We start from the raw sequence: 13,225 nt of genomic DNA, 5'->3' as shown, positions 1-13,225 counted from the left end.
TGTTTAGATGATACATGTGTGTGTTCAACCTACTATAATATTTGAATTTTCCACTAATAAAGCATTTAACAACTTATGTGTACGATAACATACTTACCTACTGATTAATTCAAATCTGTTTGTTGTGAATAACTCATCTCACTCTACTTAAAAGCTAAAAGTCAGTATAACCACCACGAAACTCTTAACCGATAAACTACAAGCCTATACCTTGCTACTTCGCGGAAAATTATAAACATGAAAACAGTCGTATCATGATGAAAGTAGCAACAAACTATCCGTAATTAAAAAAATATATTGATGCGAATAGCGGCTTTTCATCATGTGGCCCGTTTGCTCGTTTGCCCATATTATAAAAAAAACGTTTCCACGAGCGTAGCTATTTTTCCTGTGTGGCAGCAAAGTAGCAAGGTAAAAGGATGCTCATGGCAGTAAAGCAACGCCTGAATCTATTAATAATTCTAACTATAACATTTTCCAGGCATGGAAGACGAGATCTGTCCATACGCCACGTTCCACCTGCTGGGCTTCCGCGAGGAGATGGACCCGAGCAAGGCGCTGGCGTTCCCGCACCACCACGCGGCGCACGCCGGCACTCTCGCGCACCCCCACCCCCACCACCCCGCGCACTCCCGCGCCGGCTCGCAGAGCATGGTCAGTACTCTGCAATCTATACCTATACCTATAATAATATAGCTTGTAGTTTCTCTTCAAATGTAAGAGCTACGCTCTTATCGGTGGAGTAACCGCTACTGCGCACGGTCTTCGGCCAGCTGTTTGACTTCTTGATATGACACCCACTTTTCTCCTGCACCTGGTCGAAATAGGTCGATCTTAGCCTTCGTCTGCCTTGTCTTCCTACTTTTCTTTCTATCAGATTTAAAAATAAATTTTCGTGTCGAGTCAAGTGTCTTATCATATTCCCCTTCTGCAATATATGGTCTCGAACATTCTTTTCTCTTTGACCATGGTAAGAACCTCTTCGTTGGCTTTCCTTTCTGTCCAGCTAATCCTTTCCATTCTCCTCCAACACCACATCTCAGAGGCTTCTAGCCTTTCCCTGACCCGTTGAGTCATTGTCCACGTCTCACTTCCATTTAATCCAATGCTCCAGATGTACACTTATTATGTAACCTTATAGTTTAAAAAACTAAAATCACGATAGTATAACAAGGAACGTGTAATTCCAGCCCCGAGCCAACAGCCGTTACGCCCGCAAGAACTCGCAGGGAGGCCAAAGCGCCATCTACTCCACCGCGCCCGAGTACGACGACCCCGCCACCTGCGCTGAAGAGGACCAATACGTAAGACAACAAAAATAAAACACTGCACATCCAGGATAACCGATTAAATTAACCTAACCTAACCAAGTTAGAAAAATTTAAAAACCTCCAACATTGTAATTTTAAAATGTCCTGTTCTCTCCAACCCCTCAAACACTCTCCTCCGCGTCCCCATTTCCTCGAGAAAGTTGGGGATGTGCAAAAGGGATTTTTAGCTGGTGTGAGCTCGGCACTGTCTGGGCTCTCTCACGCTGCTGTCTCATATAAAGCTCCTCTTATAAAATTTTAAAAACTAAACTCAATTAGAATAAAAGCAAGGATAGTGTCTCTGACCCTTAAGGCGACTCAACCAAAAAAAATGTTCTTATAAGACCACTTATGTTGTGCAGCGTGCCCGCTACTCCCGCCCGATGTACGCCTGTGGCCCCGAATACGATGAGCCCGCGTGTTGCGCGCCCGAGGATGAACAGTACACCGGCGCCTACGGTACTCCTTACTCTGACCACTATGGCTCTCGCCCCAGCATTGGTGAGTTCAATTCCATCACATCTACTCGGAAATATCGCTAGCAAGTGACGCTTCATTACATCGAAAACAAAATAAAGTCTGCCTCGAAAATCTGAACTAATGCTCGTCGGAATGAAATGAAGTAGAGAATTTTTGGATTCTGAAATGTTCCACTGCCAAACTAATTCAACTGTATGTAACTTTGACATAATAATGTGAAAGTATATGTAATAACGAAATTCATTTAATACAACAGAAAACGGTAAATAACAATTAAATTATCGAACCAAAGTTATCGGCATAGCCCACCGCATTAGCACGCTGAAGTGGCAATGGGCCGGCCATATAACCCGAAGAACCGATAACCGTTGGGGTAGACGAGTTCTTGAGTGGAGACCACGGATCGGCAAACGTAGCGTAGGACGTCCTCAGACTCGGTGGAGCGATGATCTTCGCAGGGCGGCTGGCAAGAGCTGGATGAGAATAGCCGAGGATCGTGCTCAGTGGCGTGCCATGGGAGAGGCCTATGTCCAGCAGTGGACGAACATAGGCTGATGATGATGATGATGATGACATAAACAATCCTAAACTTAAAATACCTACATTAAACTAAAACAAATTATTTAAAACAGCCCCCTTAGGCAAGGTTCCGAAGATGCTGGTAGCGTTCCCTTTTTGAACAGCTAAGCTAATTCTTTGTCCGAGGAAGCTGCCAGCTCTTCGATCCCTTGTGATGACTGTAAATAAATATCTAAATAACAAAAATTTAATAATAGGAACACGCAAGTGCGGAGGATCCCCCGAGCCGCCACCACCACCACCTCGCAACAACGCCGACAACAACTGCTCGTCTTCCTTCAACGAGAGCAAGGACTCCAATGAAATCTCCGAAGCCGAGTGCGATCAGCCACGCAACTACCCCGGTACGTAATGGCAACGTTGCCTCCCATATACAACTAGTGTTTGCCACATGATAATAGATTCTCACATACCGCCAAAGTGGGACAACAAAGGTTTACAAGATGAGACTGTTGCTTCCCATAAACCACCCAAGAACGGTGACAATGCTGTGCTAACAAAATTTTGGCGAAATATAAATATGTGCTTGTAACTGATATGAAAAGATAAATAAAACGCTTTCAGCAGAAAATAAGTAATTAAGTAAAAGCGATAACATTGTTGACATTGTTTTTATCATTTGAATTGAATAAAGATTATTAATTATTAAAGCGATAATATAAATATATAATATACAAATATCAAATTTATCCTCTTTTTATTGACCGAGCTCGAAATTGAGGATAAATGATAAATGGGGAATGGATGAATATTTTAGAAACGCTTGAAACTTTTTTTATCGATAGGAATAACCTTTTAATTAACAGAAAAAAATATCAGATTTTTAAGTAGAATTAATTAATTTAAAAAATGAAAGAAGTTTTCTTTACCGCCAAATTACGACAGTCCGGTCGGTTACGGGTTGTTTATAGTCCAGAATAAAAAACATTAAAAAAGAATTTACCTATGTGTCTTTGACTCGATCGTTTTGACAGGTGACACTCTTTACCGACTCGGATAATACCGACATGGAAATACCGACCCTGTTTTTTATCTACACACCCATAGAAGCTCATGTCAATTTCTATGGGCGTGTACATGAAAAACAGAGTCCGCATTTCCATGTCAGTATTATTCGGCCCGGTAAAGAGTGTCACCTGTCAAAACGATCGAGTCAAAGACACATAAATTCTTTTTTAATGTTTTTTATCTGGACTATGGACAACCGTAACGACCGGACTGTCGTAATTTGGCGGTAAAGAAAACTCTATCATTTTTTAACATTAATTGATGCTACTTAAAAATCTGATATTTTTTTCTGTTAATTAGAAAGGTTATTCCTATTGATATAAAAAGTTTTAAGCGTTTCTAAATTTTTCAGACATTCCCCATTCAACCCTTCTAAAAGCTTGACTAGAGAATGTGCACAACCTCAATAGCACTACAGCAAATATTATATCAAGATTGAGCATGTGATGTGAATGCACACGTGCTTAACAAAAACTTTGTTCATCACGCGTGTTTGCGAACCGCACTCGTCGACTGCTTCCAGGGACACATATAAATTGAATAATACTCACTTAAGTGGTTATATTTGTCATACATTATCAAAATATCTACGCATATAAGTAGTATATTCCGCCACAAAATATCTCTAATGAAATTGCGATATTCTACGTTTTATTTGCGCTATATAGCTACATTGAATAAATAAAAGTATGGCAAATATAAAGTTCCGACATCATCCCATCCAAATTGTTTTCGTACCATCAAATTAATCCTCAAATTGGTCCATGCACTCGTGGGTGTCGCCTGAACAGAAGACGGTAAAACTATTTTGGCTCAATTAGTTCTAATTACTTTGTGTTTCTAAACTGTGACTGACCGCATGCAACATTTGTCTCAGTTAACTATTGGATCACATTTTATTACTTATACTTGGGCTTCAGAATAGAACATTTCGCAATTGGCTTACTAGAATTATTTTCAAAATTATGTCTTGTCTCTATTTTCTGATCACTGAGCGATGGTAAACAGAATATAAAAGTACCTACATTAAATTAACGCGACGATATACCTTAACACTGGCCAAAAATAAATGATACATCGTTGAGGCGCCACTGTTATTTTATTTAGACACTGGCTTTTATTAAAGTCTACCTAGTCATTTTATAAAATTCTCTAGTTTCTAACAGTAATTTCGAGTCGCGTCAATCAACGATTCGTTCTGTTAAGCATCGCTGAGCAATTCTATGGGATTCTTCCTTCGAGTACCTAAATATTTTCATAATTCTATTATTTATGTGTTTAGACGTGATTGTGATAACTTTATTTTTAAATTGTGTAGATTATCTAGTACATGTTTCGGGAGGCAAACTCGAATAACACTCGTTCCAATAACTCCAAATACTTTATGTATTACAGTTTATAGCGGTAACCTTTGCCACTTCTTTTATAGTGCCGCAATAACCCTCCTTCTTCGCAGTCGGGTAAAAAATAAAATTACCTTGCCTTCTTTAAGGATGGAAAAGGAAGTATTGGTGAAGATTGGGCGAGTGGTATTGGAAGTGTAGATAGGCTGAAGGTTAGCGTAGAACGCGTCGTGACTTGTGTTTGTTGCAGTGAGGGCCCACACTGCCAAGGACGGCCACAGCGAGGAAATGAGGAAACTCATTGACAGGTCAGTCACCCCGGCCTTACTCACCCGCACACCCATACACCTACTAAATACTTAATTTTTGACACCTATCATAGTCTCATGTGGTCATGATCTAGTCCACAAGTAAATAGGAGATCAAAGTTTTATGCAAAATACATTTGCCCCCGCTCATAAGGGACTATGTAATGAATGTTACATTTGTAGCGTTTATGCACTTTTTAATATTAATTATAACATTTAGATACATACAATATATGTAAATATACTTACTTATAATATTTATATTAATCGATTGAAAAAAAAATTTTTTTTGAATAAAAACTGCACTCTACATGCAATGTCAGATGCAACATGTAAAACCAGCGACTCGTCAGATGATTTAATATATCTTCACATTCACACACTTTCAATGTTAACAGTATACATGTGACAGCCGGCTCCTTGTGTGTGCGCTGACACGTTTGCGTACTTTGCGTTAGAGCATCCTTACTATAAGCATACTATAAGTCTGTCTAGTGCTCGCAACTCGTAACTAAGCATGTGTTATGTCCTGCACCCGCGGTCTACAGGAAACAGTAAGTCAAGTATGTGAACGAAAATTGTTTTCATTGACCCTAATTTGCCTGATTTTTGTTTTTAACATTTTGTCGCTAACACTTCCGATATATTGTGCACTAAAATGTATGTTATTTTGCAGTTAGAATGGTAAGATATTGGCCGGTGCCATTGGCTGACGTTTTTCATAATTATTTCCCAGAAATGCTCCCTCGACAACTAGGCATGTTTTTATTAGTTACTCATGACATGAACTTTCGCCCTCAATATTGGACTACCCCGCATAGTTTCCTATAAAGGAAAATAGCCGTCCCGCTATCGAAATTATACGATACCCCGATTTATTTCCTACAAGTTTGTTTGCTACTTGCATTTAATTAGTCTCATTGTTTTTGGCGCCAATAGCTAAATCATAAACTAATCAACTAGCATTTTTGATTGTAACCCGTTGTAACCAATGCGCACAGTCCCGCCACTTCAGACTTGAGAATGTGAAGTTTAAACGTTTTGATGAATGTTACAGACCAGAAGCAAACACCCCAATCCCCCAGCAAGCAGTCCACGGGCGGGGACTCACAGCCTACGATACTGTGGCAGTGTAACCTGTAAGCGACCACAACGGCGAGGCGACACACAACACAACCTTTACACGTTATTTTAATGGACCATTACCGTCTTGCTGAACAATCGAGTCAAATTATGTCGTTCGATTAACTAATTTGCTCATTATCACAATTTCAATAACTTCGTATTTTTTTCAGCGATCCTGTTCAGCAATACGGTAGTTCTCGTGCCAAATTTTTTACAATAATCCGATCAGTGTGTCGCATTTACAGTTGCGTTTTATTTAAAATTTATCCCAACTTAGTTGGCTGGATTTAGTATTTATTTTAGACGAACGCACGTTTGTGCCATAAAACTAACATCTAGGGCTCAATCGCCTGTGGTAAAGGTGCCGGTTGGGTGCGTCCCGGTAGGATCACACGTCACTTCTAGTGTTACCATATTATAAAAGCAGAAAATCATGGTTGTGGTAGTTATTTCAAATTGATATATTCGCTTAATAGAGTGGTGACGTGTTTCTAATTAAACTAAACCTGTCCAATAGGTACGTAAATCGTAGCATCCCTCACTCCTTCCTCTATCCAACTCGAGCATATTTACTGCAGGTCCCTGTGTACGGAAGTACATTACGGTAGTTAACCTTATTTTAGTCTTATTTGTTTAGCTTAATTTAAATAAAGTTTTACAGGTGGTTGGGGTGGCGTGACTCAAGTTTCGATTTAAATTAAGCTCAACACGTAATAATGTGATATTTTGTATTTTTATCCCATTTTATTTTTTTGTATGAGGTAACAGTAACAGTTACAATCGTTGTACTCTGGATTAGTACTAGGTGTAGTGCCGGCGGCCGTGGCCGCGCCCATGCTTCCTTTAATGTTATGGATTTCGTGATGCTTTTTTACCATTTACGTTATTGCCAAGTCTTTATTTGTAAATTGTAAAATGTTTTTTATCGTTTTTAATTTGCATTTAAGCGTACACAACGTAGGTTAAGTGTAGACTTAAGATTGTGTATTAGCAATTAATCAACTTTTAAACAAACGTATGTAATCCCTAGTTAGTGACGTATCCGTTACTCAATATTATTATGAAGTAAAATTTAAACTAATCGACTATAGGTACACTATGTGAATCGTTTCAATGAACTAAATATACAGGAACTTTACACAGATATTGAACGAGATACCGTCAACGATGTAACGCCAAGTTATAATCACTACCACGGAATTTTGAAATGCTTTTAATATTACTCTAGGTGTATTAAGGTGCATTTTTACTAATCATAGTTGTAATTTTATCCTTCTATACTATTCAAGACTAGGTGTAAGACACGCGCGTGTCGTTTCTAGATGTTTCCTTATATGTTGTGCGCTCGTGTGTGCTTCGCGACGTAGCAGTAGGTAGGTTCCCGCGACTTCCTAGCAACCCAAATCTTCTACTAACCTTCCAATTAGCGCGTTCGAATAAACGTTAGTTAAACTTGTGAACAAATTAAATTATAAAAATATTCAAAATTATATGTAGCTTATTCGAAATTGTCTCAAATCGATGGAATGTATTATTCATAAGCTAGCGTTAAATGAATTGTGGCTAAATATTGAAAAACTAAATTTGGTATTTTGATAAGTTTTAAATGTTTTGGTGGTCTCGCTTGTCACTATTGTGTTCACCGCTTTAACGAAATACGTTTTGGATTATTGCGAACCTGCTACCGCAGCTAACAGTTTGTACCAAAGTGTTTGATTTGTGTTAAATAAACTACTCAAACGTCAACTACATAATGTTGTTTTATTTCAACCTTATAAGTTATAAATCATGCAGATATATAAATAACAACTCTGAGCATGTTCTACAGAGGTGGTGTATTCATTATACATACATAGTTGTTACTTTTAGATAAATATTTAGTTACGACTAACGTTATCCGTCTACGACGCAGCCTTGACGATCTCTTCGGCGACTTCGACGGCAATCGCCGCCTCAGCTTTGGCCTGAAAAATTAATTTAGTTGTAAACAAACGAAATACATAAAGATTGCAATCATTTTCTAAAAAGTTGATAAGCCACTTGCATCTCTTTATTAAAATAAATCACGTGACGTCACATTTGATGTCGCTTGAGTTTTCTTAAGTATTATTTTATTAGGTTCCTATGTTAACCAAAATGGTTAATTGTAAAAGAAAAACGATTAACAAATGGATAAAGTAATATCTCTCTTAATTTTAAATTATTATCTTACTTCTCTTAAGTTTAAATGGTGACAATGTAGAGAAAATAATGACAATTCTTTGTTACTACAGACAAGATGAAGAAAATATAATTAGTACAGATATAGATTTCGATTCTGTTATTTTGAATGAAGGTTAGTCTATCGTCAGTTACACTGTTTAACATTTCCGTTTCATGTTTAAATGGTAACAAACACACAGGTCTATTTTTTTTTGGTAGCCTATAATGTCCCACTGCAGGACAAAGGCCTTCCTCATTACAGGTCTAATTTAATTACCTAAAACATATTGTGCTAACTGAGAATCAAACATTGACATTCGATAAAACACAATGGTCAATCCCTCTTGACATTTGATTTTTGCTATGAAAATTCCGCTCCTTGGCACAAAAATACATAAATTACAGATGGCCCCTAGGGCGCTGCTGGTAGGATGTGTTACCTTGTCGTTGGCGGCGGAGCTGAGTTCGGACTGAGCCTTGCTGAGAGCCTCTTGCGCCGCGCCGCGGTCCAGGCTGTCCAGGGGGTGCGCCTCCTCTGCCAATACCTGCAAACATTAAAGCTAATTAACCGACAGAAACGGGCCCGGGTGGGAATTACGGCCCAAGCCCTCTCATTCTAAGAGGAGGCTTGTGCCCAGCAGTGGGACGTATGGCTGGTATGATGATGATTAACTAACAGAAAAAGTATGTGACATTCTCAAGTCGACATGGGTTCTTTGTTATGAAATAAGTTGTCTGATTTCTTATTTTTTTTGATGGGAAAGTATGGGCTTCTAGATAGGCCTTATACCTTGTTGTAGAAACAAGAAATATTTGATATACATACTTCACTATCTGTTAATGTGCAGTTTTTAAAAATATCATATCGTCACTACTTTTAAAAAAACTTGTACCTCAAAATAGATAATTCTTCTTAGTGAACTTTACGATCATTATGTCAAGGTTCAATTTTGTTGACATTATTGATTTTAGATACGAGATTTTTTCAAAGTAGTGACGATAAATTCATGATTAAGATTGAGTTTTGAATTAGGTACAGTACAACATGATCCTTCTTGAAAAAACAAAACCAAAATGAAAAACAAAACTAAATTCTTAACTCTAAGTTAATTTTCGGGCATGAGTGTAAAACAAGAGAAATTATGTACCTGAACAGAGGAGTCATCATTGACAGTGACGGTGCCTGATGACACAAAGATTTTATTTTGTTTGCCGTCGTTCTCAAGGACTGTTACAACTCCTGGCCGGAGTACAGCTGGAAGCAACAATTAAGATGGTATGTTAAATGAATAAACATTCACTGATAAACAAACATAATCTCATTAATATTATAAATGCGAAAGTTTGTAAGTCTGTTTGTTTGTTTGTTACTTCATCTTCATCACGTCTAAACCACTGAACTGATTCAGATGTAATTCTGTATATAGATAGTTTAGATCTCGCAGAAGGACATAGAATAGTTTTTATCCCGGAAAATTGCATAGTTACCACAGGATAGTGATAAACAAATTCTGCGTAGACGGAGTCGCAGGTAACGGCTAGTATGGTATAAAATGAAATGATAACAATACGGTATTTGACAACTCCTGATTTTGCCATTATTATTATGAAAATATAGATGTACAGATAGTGTTTAGCGAAGAGAAAATTTAAATCGGTTGAAAATTGGATTTATAGTGATTTTTTGAAAAATCTATATCTGTCTCTTTCTCAAACGCTTTTCTCTATGCAGCAAGTATGGCGGTACTGGCGTGTGACGTCACATGCCAGTATGTCTTTCTCTGTCTAATCTTGAATTTCAAACTTGTATAACTTTGTTATTTGTAAAGGTAGCTTAAAAGTTGTTTTTTTATTCGATAACAGGCATTGTGTAGTTTTCATTTATAAAACATATACAAAATAGTCAAATAACGTATTATGTAGATTAAAAAATGTCTAAACCCTGTATTTCTTCTACCTGGGGCATTGTGCCTAGCATGCTTGCGGCATTCCCTCGCTGCACGCTAAGCTCAGCCTCTGGACATAAAAAGACCCGACCCTGGGGTCGCCAGAGACGCCAACTAGTGTATCCGACACCTCAACAAATTTTTTGGTGTCTGATGACCACGGTCCTAAAGATTCTAACGCAGTTGCCCTATAGTAGATTGATAACCAAGGGTGGGTAGTAACCCATTACACCCGAATTATCTTCAAAAATTAAAAAAAAAAATACTTTCCACCCTAGAGATGGAAACGCAATTTACCACCCAGCTATCTACCCATGAAAATTAAACTTCCCGGAGGATATTTACGATTTCCTTGGAATCGAATTTAACGCGGCACAGTTTTCCAGAGATAAATACCAAGCTAGGTCAATTGTTTAGCCCAGAGGTTCCTAAATTTATTTTGTCTAACGCCCACTTTGAACATCAGTTATTTTGTAGCCACCCCCTATTTTTTTCACCTTAACCTTTCACACGTCCTAGAGACTAGGGTTGTAACTGAAGCCTTCTTAGTTAGGAGACTAGGTGACGAGTCTCGTGGATGCGGAGGTGAAAGTGGATGTGGAAAAATATTAGTTTATGCGATATTCAACTCAAAGATCTCTTAAATTTCTGTCGTGTGTTATTTTACATACGCCCGGCCGACGTTGCCGCTGCGCGAAATAAACCTCCGTTAAAACTCCGCAAATAAAATTGCGGAGGCGGAGGCGGAGCGGAAGATACGATTTCTTGCGAAACTTAGTAACGGAGGCGGAGTTGAAGTTCCGTTACAACCCTACTAGAGACTACATTAGTCCATAACTTTTTTTGTGCGGGAAATGTCCTAGAGACTACCAGTAGTCTTAGTTAGGGACTAATGTAGTCTCTAGGACGTGTGATGGTTAAAAACCTTAATAACATTATTTTTTTTACTTACCGCCGCCCTCTATTACTTTGTTAAAACCTTAAAACCTCCAGGAAGCATACTTGAGCAAAATCATTACAGCTATTTCTGAAGTTCCTGATATAAATAAATAAATATATACAGGAATTGCTAGTCTGAGGTATTACAGAAAAAAAATTATAAGACAGCTCTATGACAATAAAAAAAAATTAAGGATAGTCTTAAGAGTATTTCTCAAAAAAGTGTCCAGTCATGAAATTGACAAGAAATCAGTTTTGTCAAGAATATTAACACTAAGGACGAGATCATAAAACATAAAATGCATAAAACATGCAAAAATCATGATGTCAGGAAAGCGTCACAAAATCTTGTGAGGAAAAAATCGTAATTTTGTAAATACATTGAAACTTTCTATTGGATCCAACAACAAAGATTATCTGACTTTTTATCAACTTTACCACAAGGTTTTTGTATATATTTAAACACAATATTACTTGTTTTTTGTGTTGAAATAGTGTCAGGATTTTTTTTATAAGGACAACTGAAAATGGACTTTTTGAAAAATAGTCTTAAGTTTGCTAAACCCTTGCCAAATACAAAATAAAATAAAATAAACGGCAACTATACCAAGCCTAATTGGCAAAAATAATCACAAAACACCACCCCCATATCCAAGAGGCTTGTTGATTAAGCACTAGAATCTTGCTCGATTTCAATATGCCAGTGCTGATTTTTTTATTAATACATTAGAACAACAGCATCATCACTCACCAAGTGTGGGTACATGCTTGGGCAGGATGCCGAAAGCTCCGCTGAAGGATGGGACATCAACCTGCTTTACCACCACTTTGTCATAGAACACCTGAAATATAGTTCCAATCTATGAATAATATATATCTGACATAAAAATCAAGACTATGATCCATACTAACAAATTATGCCATCATTATTTATTTTTTAAAAGTGGAAGATTTCTGAAGGCTTCTTGACTGGTCTTGATAGCTGCACTATATGTATGTGAATGAGGTTTAAAAAATTTGCCTACTGTGTTAGACATACTTTGTTGCCAGCAGCAAAGGTGAGGGCCATCTCTCCTTCTTTGGGAGGCTCTGCCGCAAAGCTGCGAACCTGTACCCTCCTCACTGCGCTCCTCATCAAACCGCGAAGTGCCACAGACATGCTAAAAGAGAAAACAACACATTATGCCTATACCATCAAAGTTCACAATGGTTATAAATTTTACCCAACCGCATAAACCGAGAATCTATCACAGGATTATGTAATGATATTTCTGTCAAAATTTAACAGCGGTTTTTGCAGTAAAGTACTGATGATATTAAAATCTATATATGACAATCTAATAGTATTCAAACTTACATTTAATTCAGTTTATTTGTCCCTTCAAGTTGACTACAAAAGGTTGAAGGTAATCTTTTGGACCTTCAGCAGTTCGGCACACGCACCCCCGTCTTGACTTTTCGTTGACAGGTCAAAACGGTGTTGCCATTCCGAATGCATCTTTATTCAATAATGGGTAAAATTTTGATGAATCCAGCTTTTGAATTTCCGTTTCAGTAGAATTTGTAACATCGTGCGTTAATTGTATAAAGAAAATTTTTAGATCTGATAACCTTTTGGTGAATAATAATATGCGTACGCAAATAATTTCATCGTTTTGAATAATTTGACAGGGTATATTTTTCAAGTGAGGGCAATACATAAAAGCTGTTCGAGACACATGACATAATTAGAATTCATGAATAGAAAGCACATACGATGTAATGAAAAGGACAACAGTTTAAAAATAAGATATATTTAACAACTAAGTTTAACAAAGATTTTTTACAAACTTCACTGCTACCGAAAAACAAAACAACTGCATCGCAAGCGTCGTTTTTAAACTACACTGAAACACTGTTAGGAGTCCGATTTGAGGTGGCGCATATATTATTTCTAAACCTTGTAACCGTGCTCTCAAGCAATGTCTGCTTACAACTAGCTTTAA

General features: G+C 37.6%; 2 protein-coding genes across 51 annotated transcripts in view; one reads left to right on the top strand and one right to left on the bottom strand.

Moving 5' to 3' along the window:
• Positions 1-7,907, top strand: part of Dscam1 (Down syndrome cell adhesion molecule 1) — a gene marked incomplete in the record, with an annotated part of 80,655 nt that extends 72,748 nt beyond the window's left edge. For 49 of the 50 annotated variants that reach the window (XM_074093076.1, XM_074093126.1, XM_074093092.1 and 46 more), the window contains 6 exon segments: positions 482-654; positions 1,191-1,304; positions 1,673-1,811; positions 2,567-2,713; positions 4,971-5,028; positions 6,086-7,907. In XM_074093076.1, coding sequence (XP_073949177.1) covers positions 482-654; positions 1,191-1,304; positions 1,673-1,811; positions 2,567-2,713; positions 4,971-5,028; positions 6,086-6,164 — 710 coding nt within the window. 50 annotated transcript variants of the gene reach the window in all.
• On the bottom strand, positions 7,896-12,727 carry ATPsyndelta (ATP synthase, delta subunit). Its single transcript, XM_074093133.1, has 6 exons — positions 12,598-12,727; positions 12,280-12,400; positions 11,992-12,082; positions 9,504-9,610; positions 8,796-8,900; positions 7,896-8,117 (listed from the first exon to the last, which is right to left on the bottom strand). Exons 2-6 carry the CDS (start codon positions 12,397-12,399, stop codon positions 8,055-8,057), a joined length of 486 nt encoding a protein of 161 aa, XP_073949234.1. The 5' UTR covers position 12,400; positions 12,598-12,727; the 3' UTR covers positions 7,896-8,054.
• Positions 12,728-13,225: the final 498 nt, after the last annotated feature.

This window comes from Choristoneura fumiferana, chromosome 10 (assembly GCF_025370935.1).
Source record: "Choristoneura fumiferana chromosome 10, NRCan_CFum_1, whole genome shotgun sequence".
Classification (NCBI taxonomy): Eukaryota; Metazoa; Arthropoda; class Insecta; order Lepidoptera; family Tortricidae; genus Choristoneura; species Choristoneura fumiferana.
This window is presented reverse-complemented; position numbering and strand designations above follow the sequence as displayed.